At 41.5% G+C, this 15,526-nt stretch overlaps 1 protein-coding gene across 2 annotated transcripts; it reads right to left on the bottom strand.

Annotated features, from left to right (window-relative positions):
* Positions 1-1,816: 1,816 nt before the first annotated feature.
* klf11a (Kruppel like factor 11a) lies at positions 1,817-8,469 on the bottom strand. Of its 2 annotated transcripts, none has more exons than XM_063037826.1 (4): positions 8,268-8,469; positions 6,948-7,205; positions 5,743-5,932; positions 1,817-2,861 (listed from the first exon to the last, which is right to left on the bottom strand). In XM_063037826.1, the coding sequence occupies exons 1-4, from the start codon at positions 8,304-8,306 to the stop codon at positions 2,569-2,571; spliced, it is 780 nt and encodes a 259-aa protein (XP_062893896.1). In that variant the 5' UTR covers positions 8,307-8,469; the 3' UTR covers positions 1,817-2,568. The 2 variants fall into 2 exon arrangements, with proteins under 2 accessions (XP_062893896.1, XP_062893890.1); XM_063037820.1 differs by having other exon boundaries at positions 5,743-6,712.
* Between the last annotated feature and the right edge of the window lie 7,057 nt (positions 8,470-15,526).

Below are 15,526 nucleotides of genomic sequence, written 5' to 3' on the forward strand. Positions count from 1 at the left end.
GTAGACATTTTCAGGGAACTATGAACTTGGACCCCAAGATTCATCGGCTCATCAACACTGTTCAAAGTCCTTAACAGTGACTGACTCTTTACATTTGACATTTCTCATTTGGCCAGGCTAAACCCCATCTAGCTTTTCTCCACCCATACATACCAGCATCTATATCCCACCATATTCTTTGCCATAATACCAGGAATCTTCGTATCATCTGCAAACTAAGAATTCTCTCCAGTAACTTCCCTACCACTGATGTGAGACCTGCCGATCTATAATTTCCAGGATTATCCTTGGATCTCTTCAAGAATAATGGAATGTTAGCGACTCTTCAGTCCTCCACAGGACCTCACCCATGGCTAGAGAGGACACGAGGGTGTTGGTCAAGGCCACAGCAATCTCTTTTGCCTCTCTCAATAACTTGGGATATATCCCAACAGGACCTGAGGACTTACCCACTTTAATGCTCTTTAAGAGAGCCAACATGACTTCCTCCTTTACCATGAAATGCACTAGCAATACGCTCAGCACTAGTTTACCTATCCACAACATCCTTCTCATTTGTAAATACTGACGTAAATACTCCATAAGGACCTCATCCACATCCTCCACGTTCAAACAATGTTTCCTCTACCCACTCCCTAATTATCCTCTTGCTCTTGATGTATGTATAGAATGCCTTGGGATTCTCCTTCAATTCTTCTTGGCATTGAAGTACTGATAACGAACAACTGAAGCACTTGGAAAAATTTGAGTTTCAATCAATTATCTTCATAGGAAAACAAATATTTTAAATTGCTTTGTGACATTAAAAAGCATTTGGCCAAAACCTTAGCAATAACAAACTGTAGCTACTTCTGTCATGGAAACAAGCACCAGTTTCAGGATAGCAAGCAAACACAACAATTGTTCCCTGTGCACAAACCTCATTTAGTATCCCTTCCTCCTAGTTTGGGAAGTATTGTGATTAGCCTGATGTGTATTGAGAAACACCAAGAATGAATTGGTACATGTAGGAATAAGATTTTGCAGTTCGTGTTCCCTGCTGGTTCAGAGGGCAAAAGTCAATGCAGAAATAATATGAACCACTGCAACTACAGAATGTACAAAGATGTTAAATTAGCAAAAACATTCCATGGTGCCTTACAGACAGATTAGCAAAGGGAAAATTACGATGAGCAACACGAGGTATTACCAGAAGCTTGGTCAAACAAGGAGGTTTTAAGAAACATTTGAAAAGAGGATGGAGAGGTAGAAAAATTGATAGGCTTAGGAGGGAAATCCAGAACTTTGGACTTTGCAGCTGAAGGTACAGCTGTCAGAGACCTAGTGGGTGAAGTTCGGGAGGTTAGAAATGGAGGAGCACAGATTTCTCATATGTTCATAGGACTCAAAAGAGATTATAAAGCTAAGGAAGAGTGAGATCATGGAGGGATTTAAAAAAAGAGAAATGGCAAGTTGTCATTACAAATAACACCAAATGGCAACAACATTGTAAAGCTAACTTTTTGACGAAGTGATAATTTTCTGCTGGTCAACTTCAGTTACTTTTAAAGGCATACATGTTATTGTACAATTATGAAGTATACTGGCAGCCAAGTGGAATGTGTGCTTATCAAGCACACAGATATATGAAAAAGTAATTATGAATTTAGGTAATGTTGTAAAACTTTGGTCTCAGCTTTCCCTCATTTAAAGCAGTTCCCCTGATTTCCATTGCTAATAAGGATCCGCAGTCACTTAATGACAGAGTTATGCCCATTTACTTCGGTGTTTCTCCTTGATTATCATATCTTCACTGAACCCATCTTCTGCTTAATGAAAATGCTGTAGAATAGTTTCCGGTGTTTTGTTTTTATTTCAGATTTTCAGCATCTGCAGTTTTTTTTGATTTTCTTCACCCGATTACTGCTTGTAAACCAGAGATTAAAAAAAAATACAGCCCATCCTGTCCTGATCTTGAACAGGGCACTTCGGATAGCTACACACAATTTGTGTAATATATGGCACACAGGAAACAAAATACTATATAAATGCTGACCATTGAAAATAATTGTCATAATACCATAATGTGAATGAGAGTAAATACATTATCAATTTACAAAATAGTCACGTCTAAAATATAATATTTCAATTCTTATCCTGGTGCTGCATAAAATTATTGCTTAAAGCAATAAAACAGTTCAGTGCTATTCCTGAATGGCAAAAACAAACATTTCTGATCTGTTATACATGAAAATTGATTTATTAAATAGAAATATACAATATGCATAGCAAATACTATTTACAATACACTTAAAATATTTAGATGAAAATTTCCATGAACCACTGCAGAATTTCCCCATAGCAAATGAGGAAAATTCCACCCTTACGTTTGTTATTTATGCTTTCAACCCGTTCACAAAAGTCTTGTTACCACTCACATACAGTATGTCAGAAAGATAAGTCATACTTTGTAAATGTAGTAAAGCACATTGCTTTCAGAATTTCTCGAGCATTCCATCAAACAACAGCCACTTCTCCAGTTCTGTTGATAACTCATTTAGTGCAAATATTGTCTGCAAGTCATCTCATTTAGGTGGATGTTGTGGGAGGAAGCAGTATGTTTTTCACAGGGATGGCAGAAGGTGCTGAAATAGCTATTTTGTTCAGTTTGTTGACCTCTGCCTGCCAATTAGGAACTTTCTTTGTGGTCATGTGACGCCGAGCATGTTTCGTGAGGTGATCACTGCGCATGAAGCGTCGATCACAAACGGGGCACATGAACTTCTTCTCTCCGGTGTGAGTCCTGCGGTGTCGTGACAGTTCATCTGAGCGGGCAAACTTTTTGTCGCATCCTTCCCAGTTACAGTTAAATGGTTTCTCGCCTGAAAAGATAAAATACATTATTAGAATTGAACTTCAATGAGAAAAGCACGGTTTGGATTAAGGGACTCAGTTTTCTTTGCTGAAATATACCAAAAATTGATTCAAACCCAGTGGCAGATCATTGGACTCTGGCATGGTGCCAGAGGACTGGAAAATTACAAATGTCACTCCACCTTTTAAGAAAGGAGGGAGGCAGCAGAAAGGGCATTATAGACCGGTCAGCCTGATATCAGTGGCTGGGAAGATGTTGGGAGTCAATTGTTAACCATGAGGTTATAGAGTACTTGGTGACACAGTGCAAGATAGGACGAAGTCAGCATGGTTTCCTTCAGTGAAAATCTTGCCTGACAAACCTGTTGGAATTGTTTGAGGAGATTACAAGTAGCATAGATAAAGGGAATGCAGCGGATGTTGTATATTTGGATTTTCAGAAGGCCTTTGACAAGGTGCCACACACAAGACCGCTTACTAAGTTAAGAGGTCATGGTATTACAGGAAAGTTACTGGCATGGTTAGAGAATTGGCTGATTGGTAGGAGGCAGCGAGTGGGAATAAAAAGATCCTTTCCTGGTTGGCTGCCAGTGACTAGTGGTATTCTGCAGGGGTCGGTGATGGGACTTCTTTTTATGCTGTATATCAATGATTTAGATGATGGAATAGATGGCTTTGTTGCCAAGTTTGCAGATGACACAAAGATTGGTGGAGGGGCAGGTAGTGTTGAGGAAACAGGTAGGCTGCGGAAGGACTTAGACAAATTAGGAGAATGGGCAAGAAAGTGGCAAATGAAATACAATGTTGGAAAATGCATGGTCATGCACTTTGGTAGTAGAAATCAATGTGCTGACTATTTTCTAAATGGGGAGAAAATCCAGAAATCTGAGATCCAAAGAGTCCTTGTGCAAGCACCCTGAAGGTTAACTTGCAAGTTGAGTCGGTGGTGAGGAAGACAAATGCAATGTCAGCATTCATTTCAAGAGGTCCAGAGTACAAGAGCAGGGATGTGATGCTGAGGCTTTATGTTGTGAACAGTTTTGGGTTCCTCATCTTAGAAAATATGTGCTGGCATTGGAGAGGGTTCAGAGGATGTTCAGAATGATAATTCCAGGAATGAAAGAATTATCATACAAGGAACATTTGATGGCTCTGGAATTTAGAAGAGCGAAGGGGGTTGAGGGTGGTCTCATTGAAACCTTTCGAATGTTGAAAGGCCTAGACAGAGTAGGTGTGGAAAGGATGTTTTGCATAGTGGAGAGTCTAGGAGAAGACTCTCCTAGCACAGCCTCAGGATAGAGGGGCATCTATTTAATCAGAGATGCAGAGAAATGTCTTTAGCCAGAGGGTGGTGAATTTGTGGAATGTGTCACCACAAGAGCTGTGGAGGCCAGGTTGTTGGGTGTATTTAAAGCAGAGCTTGATAGGTTCTTGATTGGACATGGCATCAAAGGTTATGGGGAGAAGGCTGGGAGTGGGGTTAAGGAGGGGAAAAAGGATCAGCCATCATTGAATGGCAGAGCAGACTCAATGGGCCAAATGGCCTAATTCTGCTCCCATGTCTTATGGCATGAATCACAAGTTGCAGAAGATATTCAACAGACATAGGTGACTCTGTCCAGTGCCCATATAGTGACACGTGGGCAGATTTAATTCGGGCTGATATTAAGTAAATGACATTTGTGCCATCTCAATCCAAGGTTCCATCAAGACGAAGTTGAACCCATTTCACTTGACATTCAATGGCATCACCGCAGCCAAGTATCCTGCGTCAACATTCTGAACAACGTTACCAGTCAGCCACACAAAAAACAATGGTTTCAAGCATAGACCACAGGCCCTGTGACAAATGATCATCTCTGGATTTCCAAAGCCTTTTCACCATCAACACAGAACATCTCTGGAAGCATGTAGATCCAGCAGTTGTCATGAGCAGTGGCAATGCTCAAGTGAAATGAATACACTTGATTGGCAACCCATTCTTCAATATTTCCTCCCTCTACCCCTAATCACTGCAAGCTGCTCTGCACAAAGCACCAACTCCCTACAAGAAGAGGAGCAGCAGATGCATGGGAGGAGCTTAACCTCCAAGACACACAGCTGACCCTGAGTTGGCACACATTTCCACTTGACCCTTGACCCCTGTTGCTGCAACTCTGTGGAAGTACGGCGCGGCTCAGCACCACCTTTACAATGGAAATTAGAAATGGTCAATGCATTCTGGTCTTGCTGGCAAAGGCAGTTTCTCTCAGTTACTTTGCTGATTATTGACAGTTCAGCTTGCTTGGATTCTGAAGCAATAACAGAGGAATATGAAATATTGCAGGAGGCAAACGCAAGGGTCATTTCCAGCCTTTTAAGGGGAAACCGAAACTTGGTTTTGCTGTGCACTATCTACACAGTACTGTGCAACACATACAAAATGCTGCAGGAATACACAGCACTGTATTTATTTTGGCTAAAAAAAAAATGAGAATGGTGGGGAAAAAAAGTGAATAAATAGATGCAGAGGTGCTTAGGATAATCCAAGGCAACAAGATACAAGAGCAGAACTGGGCCATTGAGCCCATCAACTCTATTCTGTCATTCTATCATTTCTGTATTTTCTAACCCATTCTCCCACCTTCTCCCAGTAACTCTTAACAACCAGTCTTGGTCTTAAATCCTTAAAACTGAGATTGTTGTTATGTAATTTACTTCAACCATTGGAGAAAGCATCAGATGTATAAATGAGCATCTACTTTGGCAATTTGTTACATTTCTACTCATACAGATAACTAGACATTGAATAACATTGAGATTAAACTTGACATGAATATTTTACAACTGAGATCACATTTCCAGCACAGAGCATCAAAGGACACTAAACATGTGGAAAACAAGGAATACCTGTGTGTGTCCGGAGATGTGCTTTCAAGTGCGAACTCTTGAAGTAGGTTTTCCGGCACCCAGTGAAGTTGCAAATATAATTACGCCTCCTGGAGAAGTCCAGCTGTGGAGCACAGTGTTGACTCGATGAAACAAACACTGGAGCAGGGGCCAGTGGTAGCAGCTTCGTGTTGCCGACGGTCATTATCGTCTGATGAGCAGGAGTTGACGGCGTTAAAGTAGGTTGGGGTAGCACAAACATCACAGTCCCTTGCGATACTGAGGTTCCCAACAGAAGAGGCTGAGAAACTGGAGATGTCTGGGGAAGTATAGGCTTTACACAGTTGCTTGGCTTTGGGACCAATGCTGAAATGACTCCACCTCCACCACCTCCTCCTCCACTCACAGACACCATCTGACAGATCACCGGAGTGTTTGGCACAGGGGCAGGGGGTAGGCGTGCTGGTAGGGAACTGGCTAGGCTCTGATGTTCGGTTTCAGGTTTGTTTATTGTACAAGATGGTGCTAGGGAGGGTACTGTTGGCTCTGAGTCCTGGCCAACTGATCTGGAGACATTCTTCTGCAAACAGCACCTGCTCTCAGAACCAGAGGCCAAAGGCATCTCCTTAGCGTGCTTACACTGGCCTGTTGCATTTCCTTTTGCCCTCATCCCAAGGCTTTGGAGACTCGAGTGGGGCCTTTCGATCACCGATGGTGAGGGAATGTGGCAGCAAGGGGAATTATCGGCAGTGTGACGGATGACACTGGTGGCCACCGACCGGCAGTGAGAGGCAACAGTCTTTTCAGCTGCAGGAGACTTTTGGCGTGAAAACTCGTGAATGTTCACTAGAGCAGGTTTCACAGTCACCGTATTGACTGCGTGGATTCCACTGCTTGCAGTGGTAGTTGCTGGCTTCGTGTAGGTAATTTGTGGCACCGGAGGAGTATTACCAGATTCAACAACACCAGGACTGTGCGGTGGTGTCATACACTGTAAAGATATAGGAAACTTAATACTTAGTTTGAGGCCAAGCTCAACATGTCATCTATAATAGATGCAGTAATCTGTTCATATTCTTTCATTGCGTTTGATTGCAAATAGAATATCAACAGCTGCAACTACAACTATAGCCAGTCTTAAAATTTAGATCACTGCCAAGACTATAAAATTTGGTTTTGACTTCCTAGTTACAAAGAGGCATCAGTTGGAACAACTGCATACTTACAAGGAATGAGAATGAGTGGTAGTCTCTCTGCAACACTGGAGGGACAGATTCACAGTGCACAGAATCTGTGTCTGAAGCAGGTGTAAGTGGCCGCATTTTTAGGAGATCCCCTTTTTGTGACCGCTGTCCCCAGGAGCTCATACAAACAAGAGCTTCCACAGCTTCGATGTCATTCTGTTCCAATGGACTGCCAGAGGACCTTTCACTGTCATGACGTTTCCTTTCTAATATCGACTCATAAATGTCTATGATTTCAACCTGGAGGCAAAAACCATTTTGATTTTAAAGTTAAAATCAGTTGCATATCTATCGTGGAAATCCTCATTTACCCACATATTTTTGTGTTTTCCAAAATTACTTGTACGCATGATACAGTGTTCATAAAGGTACAATTTAGATTTTTCCTCAATTTGTTCCAAAAGTGACATAAATACTGCAAAGTGCATTTATACATCTTACAAGTGTTAAACAAGCAGCACCCGTGCCTTTCCCAGTTCAGGCATAGAGTCTTTGACCTGAAATATTAACTCCGTTTCCCTCCTCAATGATGCTGCTTGACGCCGAAGCACATTTCGTTTTTTAACGTTAATCGATTATTGCCAATTGGCAGTTAATTGATTAATATCAAATGCTCTGGTGTTGCCAATCTAAGGGAGTTGCTGTAATGTATTACGAGATATTGGACACAGGGTAGCAGCAATGACCCTGAACGTCTTCAACTTCAAATATAGAATCACGCTGACGTCACCAAGTAAGCAGCCGTGTGAAGTCTGCATGTCTACAGGGCTTCTACCAGGAAGTCCCCTCCTACAACACCTCTTTGTCCAAGGAAACAACTGGAAAGCTTGATTTAGTTTAATACGAAATTCAATATTGTGCAAATTGCTCCGAGACGGTACCTTAAAACAACTTGGTCGCTTTGATAGACTATGAACGTATTTTATTCGTTAAGTGCTCCGCTTTGCTACAATTATCCAATTCGTATCAATGAATCTTTAAACAAGAATATCCAAATCGAGCATGAAGTAACATAATCACCTTAATAAACACTGATTGCAATACACAGCTATGTCGAGACCACTAATAATCCAGTTCTGTTATACAATGCCCCGTGATGCCCCTAAAGAGCGGTCCTAGACCATTATTGCATTGAAAGCGCCTTTTTTCTGCATTTTCTCCTAGCCGCTTAACATCTATCTTAAAATGCAGCTTCAAGAGTATTACAAATATTAGACGAAATACGCAAAATTCATATTTTTATCATTTCAAATTAAATGTCCTTTTTAGAATTAACTATTACTGTAACATTAATATACTTACGTTGCGTGATTCTTCCATTTCTCCAACTTGACACCGCATTTTAATTATTTTAACTTAATTAAACATGAACAAAAATTCAATGAAAACAATATAACGTTGAAGGGAAAAGCAAGAAGGGAAAGCCATCGCAAATGGTAGCAATAGGAATAACAAATTCTCTCCGGGATGGACATAACGACCCGATTGCAACATGCACAGAACAACAAAAATTACATTACAGCTGGCGGCTGCGAAGCTCCACCAATCGTAGGCAACGGTGTAGAGCGCGCCGGCCAATAGGAGTACAGCGAGCGCGTGATCAGAGGCTGATCCCTGGCGTGGGCACCCTTCGTCACCGGCGTGATTGGCGGGAACGCCACGACGGCCCCTCCTCCCCCCACCCTTAGCCTGCTCTCAACCAGGTCCGCCGAAATGCTGGTCTTTTAAGTCAACGCGAACTGCATGAACTCAGCTCTGGAAAGTAGGAGAAAGGTCACGCTGCGTCAGCCGGCCCGAAGCTACCGCGGCCGCTGCAGAGTAAACAGGAGGGGGTGGGAATGGCAGCGGGATGGGAGGTTCCAACCATCTGGAAATTGTTATCCTTTTTAAAGGATGAAGTCAGCAACTTTTTTTTCCGCGAGGCTTTTAAAGGTGCAATTTTCATCACAGCTACTTAAAGACACCAACCTGTAACAATTTCAAGAAATTAATATTTTTCAATGTTTTTAAAAAAGCTGTCCCTGATAGTATTATATTTCTTTGGCTAACGAGAGCAAGAATGCTGATCCTTTAATTGCTGCTCCGAGGTTTCTTTGTGGGGATTTTTTTTCCCCCTTTCACCGTAAACTTATGCATACCTTAGCCTGTGGGTAAGAGCAGAAATCCTTCTTCATCCTTTCATCGCAGGGAAAAAAAAATATTTGAGAAGAATGCAGAAGTTTGGGAGGAATTGAGGAAAACGAGCAAGGCCTGAAAGACAAGTTATTAATGTAAATACATACAGAATGCCAAGAAGGAATGTTTTAAAGGTATTTTTTTGAGTGGGTGCAGGAGGATAAAAGTAGAAGCAACAGCTCAGATGGCTCACAGAGAGTTTGTGGAAGGAGAAACAGATTTCTCCACAGATTCTGCCTGACTGTTGAGTTTCTAGCATTTTCTGTTTACTATTTCTACAGCACCAATGCCGAAAGAACTGAGTAGAATGGATATGGGGAGGATGTTTCCATTACTAGGAGAATCTAGGATCTAAGGGCACAACCTCAGAATAAAGAAGGGTTCCTTCACATCTGAGATGAGAAGGAATTTCAGAGAGTAGTGAATTTGTAGAATTTGCTGCCTCAGAGGTGCCCTGGAGACCAAGTCATTGGGTATATTAAGGGCAGAGATTGAGAGATTTTTGTTTAGTGAGAAGATGAAGGTTTTTGTAATGGGAATTATTATTGTCACATGTACTAAGATGAAGTTTATCTTGCATACGCGTTCATACAGATCATATCATTACACAGTGCATTGAGGTAGAACCAGGTAAACAATAAAGCAGAATGAAGTATAACAGCTATAGGAAAAGTACAGTCCATACAAAGAATAAGGAGAGCGAGCGGAAAGACCTAACTTTGCTCCTATATTTTACGGCCTGTGTTTATTTCAAAATATCAGGTTTTTTTGCTTTGCAATAGAAATATTAAAAAGTAGGAAATAAATTGAAGTTAAAATTGTGAGTTACAGTGAAGTGTGAATACATTTACAGGCTGAATAGAAAGACTCAGCAAAGTGGTTTCATGATCATTTTATTTCTACTTGAAAAGAATACGCTGTGAGCATAGCCTCAGTGGCAACTTTAATAGGTACAGGACTGGAGTGGCCTTCTGCTTTAGACAGTTTTCTGATGCTGTAGTCCACCCACTTCCATGTTTAATGTGTTGTGCATTCTGATGTGCACGCCGCTGTTGTAATGCATGGATGTTTGAGTTACTGTTGCCTTCCCGGCCATTCTCCTCTGGCCTCTCTCATTAACAAGGAGTTTTTGCCCGCAGAAAACTGCCACTCACTGGATGTCTTCTGTTTTTTGCACCATTCTGTGTAAACTCAAGAAACTGTTGTGCAAGGATATTCTAGGAGATGAACAGTGTCTGAGTTAGTCCCGTCTGGCACCAATAATCAATCCATGGTCAAAGCCACTTAGATCACATTTCATTCCCATCCTGATGTTTGGTCTGAACCGCTCATCTCTGTAAGAAAAAGATGCTGGGTCTAAAAATACAGTATTGTATGTGCAAACAGATAAAAGTAACACCATGTACATGGAAATCAAATTCATTTATTTAAGATCTATTTATTTACCTCTGTACGAAAAAGGTAAATAAATAGATCTTAAATAAATGAATTTGATTTCCATGTACATGGTGTTACTTTTATCTGTTTGCACATACAATACTGTGCAAAAGTCTTAGGCACCTGTAAAAAAATCCTGTAAAGCAAAGATGCTTTCAAAATAATGAAAAGATTTTTTCTAAATATAAAAAAAAACTATAAAGTGCAGTAAAAAAAAACTAGATCATATCAATATTTGGTGTGACCATTTACTTAGGTACACTGTCGAGCAGTTTTATAAGAAATAGGCTGGGTTAGGTTGTTCCAAGCATCTTGGAGAACTGGCCACAGTTCTTCTGCAGACTTTCAATACCTGGCTTGCTTCTGCCTCTCCAGGTAATCCCAGACAGCCTCACTGATGCTGAGATCAGGGCTCTGTGGAGGCTATACCGTCTGAAACCATATAAAAAATCTAGGGTGCCTAAGACTTTTGCATAGTACTCTGTACTATATAGAGACTGGTTTTTAAATAACTGTAAATAAAAGATTTTGCCAAATGTTACCAAAAATTTGCTGGTGGAATCAGATTTGATACAAAGCAAAATTGGGTAATTACTTATCTCTTTCGTTCCGCAGGAAAACAAAGGAATAGGTAGGTCAAATTGATGACCTTTCTAAAGGGCAGGCCTAAGCAGAATGGCTTGTGCCTGTGAGGTATCACCCTATGATACGTACTGTGGTCTGAGGAATAAGCCTGATGCAAATAGAGACAATGGTCTAGAAAATATAGAATTTGCAGTTCAGTGTTTTGTGGCAAAAATATGTGAAGATAATCTGGTTGACACAAAGGTGAGTGGAATATAATTAACACAAATATGATCTATTTAATGCTGGAAAAAGGTTTATAAAACACTGGTTCAGCCACAGAAGAATATTGTGTGCAGTTTTGGGCAATGATTGACTCTGTTTCCCTCTCTTTATGGATGCCGCCTGGCCTGCTGACTGTTTCCAAAATTCTGATTTTATTGCAAATAAAAGCAATGTGGTCAAGTGTGAGAATAATCTAGTTACAATCTTTAGGTGTTCAACCTAAAAATGTTGGAGGAGAATACTGTCAGCCTGGAAAGCTAGAGATGGTGGAGGACCAAAGAGATTTAGTAGCACAAGGACCTCGTTCGTAAAAATGCCATGTCAAAGTCAAAGTAAATTATGTCTTTGACTTTAAAATGCCATGTAACATCACAAAGAAATCAAAAGCCTATGGAGGATCAGACCTCATTTAAAGGATAATAAAACAAGAGGTTAGAAGTTATGCTGGAAGTATACAAAGCCTTGGAGAATTGTGTGCAGTTTCGAGCACCACACTCTCAGAAGGATACATTAGTCTCAACAAGAGTCCAGAATGGATTTGAAGAATAATAATCCAGAGTTTGGTTAAATTATGAAGAAAACTTGGACAACCTGTTATATTCCATGGAATTCTATGTGATTTAATCCAAATTTTTAAAGTATTGGTGCAAACATAGATAACACGTAGAGAAGCGATCTCAAAATCAAAGTTCAAAGTAATTTTGGAATCAGTACATATATGTCACCATATACAGCCCTGAGATTCATTTTCTTGTGGGGATACTCAATCCAATAACATGATGGAATCAATGAAAGACTGCACCTACAGGGCAGACAACCAGTGTGTGAAAGACAACAAATAGTGCAAATACAAAAAGAGAGAGAAAAAATAATTAATATAACAATAACAATAAATAAGCAATAAATATCAAGAACCTGAGAAGGAGTCCTTGAAAGTGAATGGTTCTGGGAACATTTCAGTGATGGGGCAAGTGAAGTTATCCCCTCTGGTTCAAGATCCTGATAGTTGAGGGGGTAATAACTGTTCCTGAACCTGGTGGTGTGAGTCTTGAAGCTCCTGTACCTTTTTTTTGATGGCAGTAGCAAGAAGAGAGCACGCCTGGGTGGTGGGCATCCGTGACAATGGATGCTGTTTTCATGCAACAACATTCCATGTAAATGTGCTCAATGGTTGGGAGGGTTTTACCTACAAATCCACTGGGCTGAATCTACTGCTTTTTGTAGGATTTCTATTCAAGGACATTGGTGTTTACTCTTTACCAGACATCTATTGAAGTTTTCCAAAGTTTTAGATGTCATGCTAAATCTTCGCAAACTCCTGAGGAAGAAGAGGCACTGCCATGGCCAAGGGCAGATCCTTCAAAATGATAACACCCAGTAATTTGAAGCTGCTCACCCTCTCCACCTCCAATCCTTTGATGAGGACTGGCTCATGGACCTCTGTTTTTTCCCTCCTGAAATCAATAATCGGCTCCTCGGTCTTGCTGACTTTCAGTAAGGGACCTGCTGCGGCACCACTGAGCCAGATTTTCAAGCTCCCTTCCATATATATATATATTCATTCATCACCACCTTTGATTTGGCCTATGACAGTAGTGTCGTCAGCAAACTTACATAAGGCATTGGAGGGTGCTTAGCCACACAGTCTTAAGGGTAAAATGTGTAGAGCAGGAGACTAAGCAGACAGCCCTGTGGTTCGCCTGTGCTGATGGAGATTGTAGAGGAGATGCTGTGTCCAATCTGAACTGACTGGGGCCTGCAAGTGAGGAAATTGAGGAAGTATTGAGGCCAAGGTCTTGAAACTTATTGGTTAGTTTTGAGGGCATGATAGTATTGAATGCTGAGCAGTAATCCATGAACAGCATTCTGATGTATGCATCTTTGCTGTCCAGATGTCCCAGGGTTGAGCGAAGAGCCAATGAAGCAGCACCTGCTGCTGACCTGTTGTACTGGTGGGCAAATTGGAATGATCCAAGATGCTGCTCAGGCAGGAGTTGATCTGTTTCATCACCAATCTCTCAAAACACTTCATCGCTGTGGATGTAAGTGCTACTGGACAACTGTCATTGAGTCAGGGTTTTTATCTTAGGCACAGATATAATTGAAGTCTGCTACAAGCAGGTGGGTACATCAGACTGCCAATGTGAGAGATTAAAGATCTCAGTGAACACTCCAGCCAGTTGATAGCACAGGTCTTTAGTACTTAGCCATCTGGGCCGGAGGCTTTCTGTGGGTTCTCCCTCCTGAAGGATGCTTGGACATCAGCCTCAGAGACTGATTATCACAGGATCATCAGGTGCTGTGGGAGCTTGTGATAGTTCTTCCATATTTTGACAGTGGGAGTGAGCACAGAAGGCTTTGAGCTCACCTGGAAGCGAAGCCCTGCTGTCACCTATGTCACTTGATTTCACTTTGTAAGAGATGATTGCATTCAAGCCCTGCCACAGCTGTGGAGCATCCTGCATTGATTCAAGTTTAGTTCGGAATTGCCACTTCACCTGTGAGATGGCTTTCTGGAGATTCTACCTAAACTTTCTTGGTCACCAGACTTGAATGTCACTGATCTGGCCATCATCAGCAGATTGTGGATCTCATGGTTCATCCAGAGCTTCTGGTTGGGGAAGACTCTACATGGTTTTGTGGGGACGCATTCTTCTATGACTGTTCCTATAATTGAGTGACAACCATAGTGTATTCACTCAGATCCAAGGATGAGTCCTTGAACACGGCCCAGTCCACCAACTTGAAGCGATTCTGTAGCCACTCCTCTTCCTCTCACAACCATCTCTTTGTTGCTCTAATCTCTGGAGCTTTGCTCTTTAGCCTCTGCCTGTATGCAGGGAGGAGAAGGACAGCCAAGTGATCAGATTTACCAAAATGCAGTCTGGGCATGGAATGGTGGGCATTCCTTAACTTAGTATAACGGTGGTTTAGTGTGTTGGGACCTCTGGTGCTACATGTTATTTTCGGATGGTAGTTGGGCAGGGCTTTCTTCAAACAAGCCTGGGTGAAATCTCTGATTATGATTTGCAATGTGTTGGGATGGACAGTTTCTTGTTTGAAGATGGCATCATGCAGTATCTCAAGTGCTTGATCATAGTTGGCCGCTGGTTGTATGGCAGCTGACGTCAGGATTACGGAGAACTCTCTTGGTAAATAGAATCGTTTGGTTGTTAGGTGTTCAAAGTTGGGGGGGGGGTGGGACAACAAAAGTGTCACATCAGAACACCACAGAAAGTTTATCATGAAACACATAACTCCACCTTTTGCCTTTCTGTCCATCCTGTGTATCGAAAAGCCTTCGGGTCTGATTGCCGTATCTGCCATACTCTGAGGAAACAACGATGATAAGGGATTGATGAGGGAAAATGATATGAGAATATAGGCTACATAGTCAAAATCAAAGCCATGCCTTCAAGGAGCTGAGTTAAAAAAAAATTCTAGAGAATCAGGTTGCTATCACTGATATATGTTGTGAAATTTGTTGTTTTGTGGTAGCAGTAGAGTGCAATATATTAAAAATTATTTTGTAACAATATATTTGATAGATATTTCTCACCTCTTATGGTTGGTGTGTATGTGTATTTTTCCCTCAATCTCGAGTCCTCTACCAGAGGCCTGGGAGCTTGAGGTGTCAGTGCAGTCGCTATTCCCAGTGCAGTCTTCTGGACTGAGATCTCAGGTGTTGTTCCTGGGATTTGTTGGAGCCACTCTCCCAGTCTGAAGTCACAGCTCCAAGTGCTTCTATCACCACCAGGATTACTCTGGCTTTAACCTTCCACATCCTTTCTGTCTGCACTTTCAAGCCCTGGTATTTCTCCAGCTTCTCAGATTTGTTCTTCCTAATGTTACTGTCATTCAGGATTGCCACATCTATCACTATTGCTTTCTTCTATTCCTTGTCCACTATTACTGTGTCTGGTTGGTTGGCCAGTACCTGCTTATCAATCTGTATCTGGAAGTCCCACAGGATCTTAACTCTGTCATTCTCCACTACCTTTTGGGGTGTTTCCTATTTGGACTTGGGAGTGTCCAATCCATATTCAGCACTGACGTTCCTGTACACAATTCCCTCAACTTGGTTGTGCTATTCAGCGTTA

The sequence above is a fragment of the Mobula hypostoma genome, chromosome 2 (assembly GCF_963921235.1).
Source record: "Mobula hypostoma chromosome 2, sMobHyp1.1, whole genome shotgun sequence".
Taxonomy (NCBI): Eukaryota; Metazoa; Chordata; class Chondrichthyes; order Myliobatiformes; family Myliobatidae; genus Mobula; species Mobula hypostoma.

Bases quoted from the DNA above. Each gene is read 5' to 3' on its own strand.
- klf11a (XM_063037820.1), bottom strand. From the start codon at position 8,306: ATGCGGTGTCAAGTTGGAGAAATGGAAGAATCACGCAAC. The intron at 7,206-8,267 runs GTAAGTATATTA...TTTTGCCTCCAG, and splicing joins AAATGGAAGAATCACGCAAC to GTTGAAATCATAGACATTTA. The intron at 6,713-6,947 runs GTAAGTATGCAG...ATATCTTTACAG, and splicing joins ACCACTCATTCTCATTCCTT to TGTATGACACCACCGCACAG.